The following is a 13,924-nucleotide window of genomic DNA, read 5'->3' on the forward strand; positions in this document are numbered from 1 at the left end:
CTCCCCACTGAGCAGAGAGCCCAATGTGGGGTTTGATCCCAGGACCCTGGGATCATGACCTGAGCCGAAGGCAGAGGCTTCAACCCACTGAGCCACCCAGGCACCCCACAAGTGCCTTTCTTAATGCCCATCGCCCATCTAACCCATCCCCTCTACTCCCCTCCAGCAACCCTCATTTTGCTCTCTATCTTTTAAGAGTCTTTTATGGTTTTCCTCCCTCTCTGCTTTTATCTTATTTTATTTTTCCTTCTCTTACCCCTGTGTTCATCTGTTTTGTTTCTCAGATTCCACATGAGTGAAATCATATGGTACTTGTCTTTCTCCAACTGATTTATTTCGCTTAGCATAATACTTTCTAGTTCCATCTACATTATTGCATATGGCAAGATTTCATTCTTCTTACAGCTGAGTAATTTTCCATTGTGTGTATATGTATGTATATATGTGTGTGTGTATATATCACATCTTCTTTTTCTATTCATCTGTCAGTGGACATCCAGGCTCTTTCCATAGTTGGCTATTGTGGACATTGCCCCTTTGAATCACTCTTTATATCCTTTGGGTAAATATCTAGTAGTAGAGTCACTGGGTCCTAGGGTAGCTCCACTTTCAGCTTTTTGAGGAGCCTCCGTACAGTTTTCCAGAGTGGCTGCTCCGGTTTGCGTTCCCACCAACAGTGTAAGAGGCTTCCTTTTCTCCACATCCTTGCCAACATCTCTCATTTCCCGACTTGTTAATTTTAGCCATTCTGACCAGTGTGAGGTGATACCTTATTGTGATTTCGATTTGTATTTCCCCGAAGCTGAGTTATGTGGAACATTTTTTCATGTGTCTGTTAGCCATTTGTATGTCTTTGGAAAAGTGTCTCCTACCAGATCTCTCAATGAATTTCTCAAATTCATGAAAAGTGTCTATTCATGTCTTCCCATTTCTTAACTGGATTATTTATTTTTGGGGTGTTGAGTATGGTAAGTTCTTTATAGATTCTGGATACTGTCTCTTTATCTGATATGTCATTTGCAAATATTTTCTCCCATTCTGTTGGTTGCCTTTTAGTTTTGTTGTTTCCTTCACTGTGCAGAAGCTTTTTATTTTGATGAGATCCCAATAGTTCATTTTTGCTTTTGTTTCCCTTGCCTCCAGAGACATGTCTTGTAAGAAGTTGCTGTGGCCTAGATCAGAGAGGTTGCTACCTGTTTTCTTCTCTAGGATTTTGTTAGCTTGCTGTCTCACATTTAGGTCTTTCATCCATTTCAAATTTATTTTTTGTATGGTGTAAGAAAACGGTCCAGTTTCATTTTTCTGCATAGGGCTGTCCAGTTTTCCTAATGTTTGTTGAAGAGACCATCTTTTTTCTATTGGGTATTCTTTCCTGCTTTGTCGAAGAGGAGTTGACCATAGAGTTTGCATTTCTGGGCTCTCTGTTCTGTTCCATTGATCTGTCGTCTGTTCTTGGCCAGTACCGTGCTGTCTGGATGCTTATAGCTTTGTAATAGAGCTTGGAGTCCGAAGTAGTGATTCCTTCAGCTTTAGTTTTCTCTTTCAACATTAGTTTGACTATTCAGGGATTTTCTGGTTCCATACAAATTTTAGGATTGTTTGTTTCTGCTCTGTGAAAAATGCTGATGGTATTTTGATCGGGATTGCAATGAATATGTAGACTGCTTTGGGTAGCATAGACATTTTAACAATATTTGTTTTTCCAGTCCATGGGCATGGAATATTTTTCCATTTCTTTGTGTCTTCTTCAGTTTCTTTCATAAGTGCTCTATAGTTTTCAGCATTCAGATCTTTTACCTTCTTGGTTAGCTTTATTCCTAGGTGTCTTACTGTTTTAGGTGCAGTTGTAAATGGGATTGATTCCTTGATTTCTCTTTCTGCTGCTTCATTACTGGTATATAGGAATGCAACAGATTTCTGTACATTGATTTTATATCCTGCGACTTTGCTGTGTTCATGAATCAGTTCTACCAATTTTTTTGGTGGTCTTTTGGGTTTTCTACACAGAGCATCATGTCATCTACGAATAGTGAAAGTTTGACTTCTTCGTTGCCAGTTTAGATGCCTTTTATGCCTTTGTGTTGTCTGATTGCTGTGGCTAGGACTCTCTGTGCTATGTTGAACAGCAGTGGTGAGAGTGGACACCTGTGTCATGTTCCTGACCATAGGGAAAAAGCTGTCAATTTTTCCCCCATTGAGGATGATATTAGCTGTAGGTCTTTTGATTATGGCCTCTATGATGTTGAGGTATGCTCCTTCTGTCCCTACTTTCTTGAGGGTTTTTATCAAGAAAGGATGCTGTATTTTGTCACGTGCTTTTTCTGCATGTATTGGGAGGATCCTCTCACATGGTTCTGAGCCTTTCTTTTATTAGTTTGGTATATCATACCAGTTGTTTTGTGGATATGGAACTGCTCGGAAGCCCAGGAATAAATCCCACTTGATCATGGTGAATAGTCCTCCTTTTTTCTTTTTTTAAGATTTTTATTTTATTTATTTATTTGTCAGAGAGTGAGAGAGAGAGAGCATAAGCAGAGTGGCAGGCAGAGGCGCAGAGAGAAGCAGACTCCCCACTGAGCAATACTGGACTTGATCCCAGGACCCTGGGGTCATGACCTGAGCCAAAGACAGCTGCTTAACCGATTGAGCCACACAGGTGTCCCAGTGAATAATCCTTTTTAGGGACGCCTGGGTGGCTCAGTTGGTTGGACGACTGTCTTCGGCTCAGGTCAAGATCCTGGAGTCCTGGGATTGAGTCCCGCATCGGGCTCCCAGCTCCATGGGGAGTCTGCTTCTCTCTCTGACCTTCTCCTCGCTCATGCTCTCTCTCAATGTCTCTCTCTCAAATAAATAAATAAAATCTTTAAAAAAAAATAATCCTTTTTAATGTACTGTTGGATTTGATTAGTATCTTGTTGAGAATTTTTGCATACATGTTTATCGGGAATATTGGTCTGTAATTCTCCTTTTTAGTGGGGTCTTTGTCTGGTTTTGGAGTGAAGGTAATGCTGGCCTCATAGAGTGGATTGAAAGTTATCCTTTTATTTCAATTTTTTTTTTGACAGCTTCAGAAGAATAGGTATTAATTCTTCTTTAAATGTTTAGTAGAATTCCCCTGGGAAGCCATCAGGCCTGGACTCTTCTTGAGAGATTTTTGTTAATTTTTTATTAAATTTCTTTGCTGGCTTTGGGTCAGTCCAAATTTTCTATTTCTTCCTGTTTCAGTTTTGGTAGTTTATATGTTTTTAGGAATTTATTCATTTCTTCCAGATTGCCCAGTTTGCTGGCCTATAGTTGTTCATAATATTCCCTCACAATTGCTTGTATTTCTGCAGTGTTGGTTATGATCTCTCCCCTTTCAATTTGTGATTTTATTTATTTGGGTCCTTTTTCTTTTCTTTTTGGTAAGTCTGGCTAGGATTTACCAATTTTGTTAATTATTTCAAAGAACCAGCTCGTAGTTTCATTGATCTGTTCTACTGTTTTGTTTTTTTTTTAAATTTCTATATCACTTATTTCTGCTCTGATCTTAATTATTTCCCTTCTTCTGGTTTTTAGGCTTTATTTGCTGTTCTTTTTGCAGCTCCTTTAGGTGTAAGGTTAGGTTATGTATTTGAGAATTTTCCTGCTTCTTGAGGAAGGCCTGTATTGCTATGTACTTACCTCCTGTGACTGCCTTTGCTGTGTCCCAAAGGTTTTAGACTGTCATGTTATCATTTTCATTTGCTTCCATGTATATTTTTAATTTCTCTCTTAATTTCCTGGTTAATCCATTCCATTATTTAGTGGTATGTTCTTTAACCTCCCTGTATTTGCAGTCTTTCCAAATTTTTTCTTATGATTGTCTTCAAGTTTCATAGCACTGTCGTCTGAAAATATGCATGGTATGGTATCAGTCTTTTTGTACTGGTTAGACCTTTGCTTTTCATTATTTCCTCTGCCTGGATACCTTATCCCAGATACCTATAGTACTTGTTCCCTCACTTCATTCTTCTGCTCAGAAGGACCTTCAGTGTATCAGTTTTTACCCCCTTCCCTCTTTTGCCCTTAAAAAAAACCGCATTTCATATAATATTTATTTGTTGATCTACAATTAGAATGTAGGCTCCTCAGTAAAAGTGGGATTTTGTCTTGTTCACTGATATATTCCCAGCCTCTAGGATAGCACTAAACAAAGAAAGGGGTGCTTGATAAATATTTGTTGAGCAAATTAATAAATACTACCAAATGGTATGTCAGGAGGGTTACAGAAATTCAGAGAGGCTGCTAACCGCTTGAAAAAGTTGGACAAAGCATTACATTTGAGGAGTATTTTTGAAGAGTCAGTAAGGAGTTCTCCAGACAGATATGACAGGGTAGAATATTCTTTGTGTAAGAGGACAACACTTGCAAAGATATATAGTTTTCAGAAACCTCATGAGATGGTGTGGCCAAAGCAGGGGTGAGTGTTTAGGGTGCTGAGAAGTAGTGACAAGATGAAGCCAAGAAGGTAATTTAGGACCAGCTGGTAATGAGTCTTATGATAATTTTTTGCTGAAGAATTTGAATTTTAGCATATAGATAGTGGGAAGCCAACAGACATAATTATTCAAGGGTCATTGGATTAGTGTCTTATCAAGATTCATATTTTTTTAAGTGAACATTGTAGAATTCTTATGATTGCATTATACTAAGAATTGGGAAATCAAAGAGAAAAAGACGTGGTCCCTACTCAGAAGTGCACATTCTAGTAGAGTATTTGTGTTGTAGGAGTAAAGACTGATGATTCAGGGTTCTGGTATCCTAGATGAGAGATGACAAGTTTTAATACAAGCAATTTAAGTGAGAATGGAAAGATTAAGTTCTCTCCCTTTATTGCTTTAGTGAACACATATCCTTCTGACCTTTGCTCAGTGGTCAAGGGCTTCCTTAGGGAAGCATGGTAGACTTTATTGACTTGATCACATCCCCACTTGCAGGCTCCCTGCACCATTTTCCCGTAGTTGATTTCTGTAGAAGTATTTGGTTTTTGTCAACTCTGTCCATCCACCAGATAGTACATTCCATGAGGAACTCTGCATCCTTGGCAGCTACCATCGAGTCTGGCATGTATTAGGAGTTCAGATATTTGAGTGAATGAAATTTTGGGATATACTTTTAAAGTCAAAATGACTGCACTTGAAGACTAGTTGGTTGCAGAGAATAAGGATATATTTAGGATTCTCCTCTCTTTTGGAACCTTGTTCTGCCCCTTCTACATTCCTCATCTTTGTGAACAGCATCATCATCTTCCCACTGTGAAAACTACAAATGTGGAAGTCCTCTTTTTCCCTTTGGCTTGCCCCTCCCCCAGTCCTCCCTGACAGTGCCTTAGTTCACCTCCCCCTCCCTTGGGCCCCAGAGAACAGGATGGTACTCATCTAACAGGTTTGGCTGCTTCTAGCCTTTATCCCCACCAGCCTTCACTCAGGTGGCCTGTTGTCAGGTGTGGGAGCCTGAAAAGTGCCTTGCCGCTGCCCTCCTCCACCCCCCCTCCCCCGCCCCCGTGGAAAGGTTCGCCTTCTAATCCTGGGAACCTGTAACTTTTTTTTTTGGAAAAAGATCTTGGCCAATGTGATTAAGGATTTTGAGATGAGGAGATGATCATAGATGATCTATCAGGGTGGGACCCGAATGTCAGCAGGATATTTCTGCCGTAGAGTGATGTGGCCATAGGTGCAGGAGTACACACAGACCCCAGAGCTGGAAGACACCAGGAATGTGTTTTCCCTTACTTCCCCCAGAAGGACAGTGGTCCTGCCAACACTGTGTCTTTGGTCCAGTGAAGGTGAGTTTGGATTTCTGGTTTCCAAAATTATGAAGGACTAAATTTTTGTTGTTTTAAGCTACCAAGTTCATGGCAATTGTTAGAATGGCCAGGGGACACTGATAGATCAGAGCTATCTGTAAAGTCTAAAACTGATCTCATCACTCCCTAGAAAAACATGCTGATGACTATAGGTTAAGTCCGACTTCTGTGATCTGATTCACTTTAAAGCTTCAGCTCTGATGACCCCATCTTTTCGCTCTGGCCACCCTCGTCTCTCGCTCTGCTGAGTATTCTTGGATACACAATTGTTCTTTCAGGTTTGAGGGCTGTTTGTTATTTCCTTTGTACCTGTTACTCTCTTTTTCTGCCTTAAACTGGTCTTCATCATTGCAGCTCAGATGTCATCTCTGCTTGGAAATATACCCTGATTCCCTTACAAGAGACTTCTTCCACTGTTCCCACAAATGCTTTGTATAAACATGTGTTTACTGATGTATATTACTTATTGGACTTCGAATACTTGGAGGGAACCAGTCTTGTCTCCTTAATCTTCCTGCACTAATTTTTCAGCTAGCTCTTTACGTGGTGTGTGGTAGATATTTGGTAAACAGTGATTTCTTAAGTTGAAGTAACAAGAAAATATTTTGTTTTAGAACTATGGATTATTCTATAATGAGTCTTAGTTCTAGAATTATTTGCTTTGTAGAGTGAATGCATATGTGACCTTCTCAAAAATAATTTTAAGGGTGTCTGCAGGACAAACTGGGACGCTCTATATTTAATCATCCAGAGTGCATACACATAAGATTACCAGTAGTTTACACACTGTGGTTTGTGGAATTCTTCATCTTCAATTACATGTGCGGATTTTGCAAGTTGTGGAAAATAGGAGTAGATTTAGTTGCTTGAGGACAAGCCCATACTTTTAAGAAACTCTGTCATAAGAAACATTATACCATTTGCCTGATTTTGACCTTGGACATCTCTCAGGGATGATATGTCTAGAATGTCTCTCACTCTTAAAGCTTGCTATCAAGGTTCCGTTTCAAGCTTATGTCACTTCCTTAGTAAATTATTGTAGTAGCCTCTTGGCAGCCCTTTCTGGATCCATTCTTACTTTCAGTTTATAATTTATTTTAAATGTGGTTGGTTTTTATTTATTTTCTTTGTGTTCTTTATATTTACCATGTTGCTTTTGAGTTTACGTGATTGTACCTTAAAGCGAAATTAAAATTCGACATGAGTATTTTTTTTTTTTAAAGATTTTATTTATCTATTTGACAGAGAGATCACAAGCAGGCAGAGCGGCAGGCAGAGAGAGAGGAGGAAGCAGGCTCCCTGCTGAGCAGAGAGCCCGATGCGGGGCTCGATCCCAGGACTCTGAGATCATGACCTGAGCCGAAGGCAGTGGCTTAACCCACTGAGCCACCCAGGCGCCCCTCGACATGAGTATTTTAAGCTTGGTTTACTTTGGGTTACTTTGGACATTTTTAGAATATTCCCAGTATGTGGGAAGCCAACAATAAAAGTATTAAATTGAATGTGTGTATCTCCTGACCATTTCCTGTTACCTTAAGTAACAGGGGAAAGGTTATTTGGACCTCATCCACGGTTCTTCCACATCTTGGTCCTTTGTACTGTTTGTTCTCAAGCTTGTTTTCAAAGGTCATACAAAAAAAAAGTTGATCAGGATAACGTAAGAATTGTTGGCATGTTTGCATTGTAAACTTCATGACCTCTTCTCTCTGCCTTTTAATAGGAAAAACTCAAAAAAGAAAGATAGAGTTAATGATCCTCTTAAATCTGAAGTTTGTTTTTTTTTCAAACTGCTTTATTGAGATATGATTGATACACAAAAATCTGTACATTTTAATGTATAATATGTGATGAGGAATGTTTTAAAGTCATGTTAATAACCCCGGCACAGCTGTTGGTTTCCATACTATTTGAATGCGAAAGAAGAGATTGTAAAGTGAAAGGAGATTGTGTTCAAAATAATTCTGAGTCCTAATGCAGACAGAACTTTCAAGATCTAGGCCTTCGGAAATTTGCCACATTAAAAGAGACTTTCTATTAACATTGCAGTTTTCCTTGAGAAAATAATCAGGCAGAGTTTCTATTTAAATGTTTGCCTGTAGGCCAAGGCATTTATCTTCTAAAATATAGTCTTTGTTCTTCAAAGTTTTATTCTGTCAGTTTTTCTATAAAATGCAATCATCAATTAAGCCACCATCCTTTTATGATGAGATGGAGAGTAAACAAAGAGCCACAAATAAGGCCACTCGAGGTTTTCCCTTTCTCATCATTACTTGGCACTGCACCAGTTTCCCTAGTTGCCCATCAGAAGTTCAGTAAATAACATAGGGCTGTTTCATAAATTCTCTTACCTGGTTTCTCAGAGGGTGATGAAGTAACCTGAAAATTTGGGGCGGCTTTACTTATTACAGAAGCACATATGGTTGCAAGGGAAAATGCCATGGGAAATAGCATGGTGAAGGGCTGGCTCTGCCTGAAATCGCTCTATGTGTATCTCTCAGGTACATACTCGTTTGCTGCCTTTGGAAATATACCTGCAGGAAAATCAACCTGTCTTGCTTCTGTGCGGTTTTGTTTTTCAGTGGCATTGAGGTGAGAGATAACAGGACCAGAATAGAGTTCGTGCATATGGCAGGCTAGATCTGTGGCTTGACAGGTTTTTGTGTGTTTATTTGTTTGGGTTTTGTTTCATTTTTGTTTTCATTGTGGCAGTGTATACATAACATCAAACTTGCCATGTTTCAGTTCAGTGGCATTGAGTGCATTCACATTGTTGTGCCACTGTGACCACCCCCCATCCCCAGAGTTCTTTCATCATCCCAGACTGAAACTGAAACTCCCAGCTCCGTACACAGTGAAGACGGACTCCCTATCTGCTGCCTTGTTTCTCTTTAAAGCACGAGTATGGTGGCCTTACGCTATTATGAGAGCCCTATAAGCACCACAGGGCAGACATCAAGCACTCCCTCCAAGTCCATTACGCTATCCACCAAGACATGACTGTATTGCCTGTTAACACTGGATGATAGATAGGTTTGGTTTATTTGGTATTTATATGTCTGGGCAACACTGAAAAACCTGAAGTTTTAAGATTGAGATTTAAGATCCAGATGTGCCTAGATCCCTTCCTGATATATTAGTACAAGGAGATTTGAAGATTACTTCTATGGGCAGGCTTTACCTTGCTCAATAAACCTCCACAGTGGCTGTGACATTTTCGGTATTTAGCTAAACATGTTTGAAGGTAAATATATCTAGAACTATGGGTCTCCTTATGCTGTGATGCTCTCCTGAAGACAGGTTAGTGTGACTAATGCTGTGAAAGCAGAGTCTATTGAGAATGACCTCCTTTTGCCATTAAAGTAAATCCAGGCTTTGTCACACTGTAAATATTAGACATCTCTCTGTTGATAGTACTAGAAGTAGTGAGCTTTTGTTGTTAAGCAGCTGATTAGTTTTTATCTCAAGAGCACCATAAATCATGTTGATCATGTTTCCTGTTCTACCTGTGAAGTTGGAATGCTGAGGCAAGTCTGTGATTGACACGTAGCACCGATACAGAACCTCCTGGCATGCACTGGGGTGCTACCTCCTTCCTTGCTTTCATTTATTATTCTCGTCGTCCCATTGCCTGCCTTGCTTCTTATTTATCTTAGATAGTCAGCTTCACAAGCGATTCACCGATTCATTTCCATGCAGTCACTCCTCTGTTGTGTCTTCTGCTCCCATCTTCCCAAGAACCTCATTCCTGTCTGTGTTGGGTCATGCTGGTTGTTTGCTTGGAACAAGTCCTCTGTTGTCACTCTCTGCCCACCCCCACTCTTATTTTGTCACCTAATGGCTTAATCATCAGTCACAGTCCTTTCTAGATAATTTGTCCTTTGCCCTGTAAAACTACTGATCCCTTTATGTGGCCTACTGTCCCCATTCAAACTTCTGTTACTGTACCTAGAAAAATGCACTGAACTCAGGTGTTCACAAAACAGTCCACCTCTGCTAGACCCTGGGCAGGGACCAGATCTTACTGTTCTTCAACTCCAGGTGCCTGCACTTGATAAGGGGAGGGGAGGAATGAATGAAGCAGTGTCAGATACTGTGGATGAGTCAATAATTCTTTAAGAATTGCAAAATGACCGTTGGACTTTGCAGTATGCAGGTAATTGGTGACCTTTGGTAGAGCCCTCCAGGGAAAGGGTGGGGATAGCCTGTTTGTAGTAAAGAGGGAAGGTGGTTGGGAGGAATGATTGGGGGAGGGGAGAGGTAGAACAACTGGGAGAAAGAGTGGAAGACAGGCCGGCTAGGAGGGGGCAGAGAGGGAGTCAGGTTGTACCACCAGCCACGGAGGACCCACGTCTGTACCGCCATCTAACCATGTATCTCTGGGGGTGAGCTTGGTGGGCAGTAGTGTGGGTGAAGGTGGTAGGTCTTGAGCTTACATTCACTAAGTTCAAGTCTTGTTTTGGAAAAAGTCTCTTAGCTTCATAGAAGCTCTTAACTGCTGTATCTCTTGTTTGGTGTTTACCAAATACCTGCTTTGTGTTAATTTCCTTTGTAGGTGAACACAGGTCTTCTGATTGGTAGCTGTTGAATAGCAAACACGTTGTCCTGTGCTTAGTGCCAGTTATTAGTAAATGCCTGAAGTTTGCTCCAATGCTTTTTGGTTTTCATGACATCTGAATTATGAAATCCTCATGCGTCTTAAATAATACCAACCAATACAGACAAAAGTGTTTTGTTTGACTCTGCAAATTCTTAATTTTTTTTCGTATGAAACAAATTTGAAAATGTAGGTGTGAAAAATCCACCTGCAGCTCCAGACCAGTTGTCATCTTTGATACAGGATTTGCTTGAGCGGCTTCCACCGAACGACACTCTTTCCTCCACCTGAGCACCGGCTTCTTTCTGTGAAGATTTTCCTGAGGCACCACCTCTCCCACATAGTCTTTCCTCATACCCATCTTTGTAGCCCAGAAAATTGACCGATCCCCTTACTTCGGTGTGCCCCAGACAGACTTCTGTGATTTTATTGCTCTCGTCTGTATGTACTTCTGAACCAGCCTGGTCTTTCTTTAAAAAAGAGTCAAGTTATTTTTTTTGCTCTCTATTTTAGAGTTGCAAAATGGTATCCTGATTATTTTTGTCTTAGCAGTTTGTTAAAAGCATTTTTTTGTTTTACTAAGTTGTTTTTATAAATGCAATTTTAACAACTAATTTCATCTAATGGGCAGCTGTTCTTTGTTATTGGCTATTCAGGTTGTCTTTAATTTTTTTCAATAAAAGATTGTGACTGCCTGCTAAAACTGACAATGAAAAATAAGTCTTTTTAAATTTATCATTAAAGTATCTGTTTCTTTGTTATAAAGTATAGGACTGAACAAAGACATATTTTTGGAAATTCCAGTAAAATTATATTTACAAAAAATAAAAATAACCGGCATTGAAAGGCTTTCTCCAAGTAACTAATCACCATTCAGAGGGTCCAGAGTTCAGAGCTCAAGATGTGTTGTTCAACCTGCAATTTTATTTGTCCAACAGTTGTTCCTGTGGTGTTCCCTTCCTTGCAGTGATTCATCTTACGATTTTCCTTCTCACTTTATGGTGATGTGAGAGCAATACAAATTCGGTTAAAAACCGTACGTCCATGGGGCGCCTGGGTGGCTCAGTGGGTTGAAGCCTCTGCCTTTGGCTCGGGTCGTGATCCCAGGGTCCTGGGATCGAGCCCCGCGTCAGGCTCTCTGCTCAGTGGGGAGCCTGCTTCCTCCTCTCTCGGCCTACCTCCCTGGCTACTTGTGATCTCTGTCAAATAAATAAAATCTTTAAAAACAAACAAACAAAAAAACCGTACATCCAACTTTGAATTTGGATCTTTCCCAGAGCTAGTACCAGGCCAGGGTGGTATGAGAGCCACATAGTCACGAGGGTAGACAGCTGATAGGCTGGCAAGCGTTCTCTACCCAGACAACCATTTTGTTTTTCAGTACAGCATTCAGTAAATTACATGAGATTTTCAACCCTTTATTATAAAATAGGCTTTGTGTCAGGTGATTTTGCCCAGTTGTCGGCTAATGTAAGTGAGCACATTTAAGTAGGCTAGGCTAAGCTGAGATGTTGGGTAGGTTGGGTGTATTAAATGCATTTTTGACTTAATATTTTAAACTGATGATGAGTTAATTGGGATATAACCCCATTGTAAATCAAGGGAGATCTGTAATTAGCCTGATGTGATAAAAATAAGGTTTCTTAATGTTGGCTGAGTTACAGAATGCTGCGGAGGGAAAAGAAAGCACTAACAAATTTGATTTCCTGAATAGGTTAGCAGTAATATAAACAAATGGCCAATAAATTCGCTTAAGGAAGTTTGCTTGAATATGTGTAAGAGTGCTTGCCTAGAGCTAAGGACAGTTGAGTATGTATGGTCCTCTGCTTAAGTAGGGGAGTTAGAAGTTCCCTTGAGTTATATTTTAATAGAAATTTGGGTACAATGTAGAGTTTTGGGGAGGTTGCTGTATTGAGCTGAAATCTATAGAGCATTAAATGAGTCAGAAGACCTGGGTTCAAATCCTGGTTCATCTGACTCACAAACCATGAGACCACCAGCACACTGGTTAAGCAGTAGCCCTGCCTTGCTGTCACCAAGGCACCCTGGAAGTGCAAAAAGGAGATGACAAATGGGATCATGCCTGGAAACTATAATGTGTTGTATAAAAATAAGTTGTCTTAGTATTCCCAAACAGGCAGATGGCTCTACCCGGAATACATAGCCAATTAGGAACATGGTATTTCTAGCTTAAAAATGCCTGCCTGATAATTGGATTTTATATGGACACTTTGAGCTTTAGCTCTTGAGGATTTAAATAATGTCATAGCAGAAGAAGTATTTTTTTGAAGGCATTTAAAATTACCTTTGCTTTTGTGTCTACAGTACAGCTGTAATTTAAACTTCCCACAAGTACAAACACTATAGCTTTTTCTTATACGTGAATTTTAAAATGAATGCTTTGTTGGTAAGCTATGCTTAAGATGCTTTGAGAGGGAATGTAAAAATAGAAATTTGGGTGGGGGACTACTGAGTATTATTTCTGAAAGAATTGGGTAATCTCTGGAAATCTCTTGTAATGTGTAAAATCTGTTTAACTGTAAGTTTATATAAGCCTATACCTATTTCATAAACCCACTTCAGCCTTACTGGGTGCAGGTTCTCAGAAATCGCCGAGGAGGTGGTTAACGGATGGATTGTTAAAGGACAAAGTAGGCTGCTTAAGTTTCAAAGCCTAATGCGTTAGGGGAGATATCCATTGTTACTGCAGCCTCGCACCCAACTTCAGTTCGCTGACTATGAACCTGCTCTGCCACAGAGTCCGAGTCCGAGCGGTCCCTGAGTCAACTGGAAGCCATAACGGCGTGCTCCTTGGAAGAGGAAGGAGAGCCCCTGAGCAGCAGAAAACACAGAATGTCAGAAGGAAAAGACTGTGGTGGTGGAGATGCTCTCTCCAATGGCATCAAAAAACACAGGTAGGATGGCCTTTAATGGTTACCGTTGCTAACTCTTAGAAGATACTAATGGTTCATGAAGAAAAGCACGCCTTCTCTTTGTTTTTCCCGCCCTGTGTTTATATTGCTGTTAGGACTTGATGCATTTAAGAGAAGAGCATCATCTGTACTTGTAGGAACAAAGCATACAACGCGATGTTAGCAACCATGGTTTCGGGGACATAAATCCTCTAGCTGACAATTTAGCTAGGCTCTTCAGAACTGCCTTTTACCATTGATGCTGGACTCCTCTTTTCATCGTACATGTTTTATGACTCTGCCTCCCCGTGCTATTTTAGTTTCTGGTCATTCGATCTGCTTGTTGGTTTTATTAAGAGTGGACTAGTAATATTGCCTGCCTGTTGATGCAATTTAGTTACATTTAAACAAAGACTTTTATTAAGCTCCAGGCTTTGTCGAACAGATCCGTTTTACACTGTCTAATAACATTAGTGTCTTTTTATTCCCTTGATGATTTCATCCTAGAGATGGTCCCAAATTCCTGAGATGTAGCAGACACCAGAGCTCCCTTGTCTCTGCTCGAGTGTGCCCATGCAGTGGCTCGAGTGC

General features: G+C 40.2%; 1 protein-coding gene across 1 annotated transcript in view; it reads left to right on the forward strand.

Annotated features, from left to right (window-relative positions):
- Window positions 1-13,924, forward strand: part of OSBPL1A (oxysterol binding protein like 1A) — a 237,375-nt gene that overhangs the window by 154,290 nt on the left and 69,161 nt on the right. The window contains exon 17 of the mRNA XM_047696489.1: window positions 13,180-13,336. Within this exon, the coding sequence (XP_047552445.1) occupies window positions 13,180-13,336 (157 nt within the window). The remainder of the gene's footprint in view (window positions 1-13,179; window positions 13,337-13,924) is intronic.

This window comes from Lutra lutra, chromosome 12 (genome assembly GCF_902655055.1).
Source record: "Lutra lutra chromosome 12, mLutLut1.2, whole genome shotgun sequence".
In the NCBI taxonomy this organism is placed as follows: domain Eukaryota; kingdom Metazoa; phylum Chordata; class Mammalia; order Carnivora; family Mustelidae; genus Lutra; species Lutra lutra.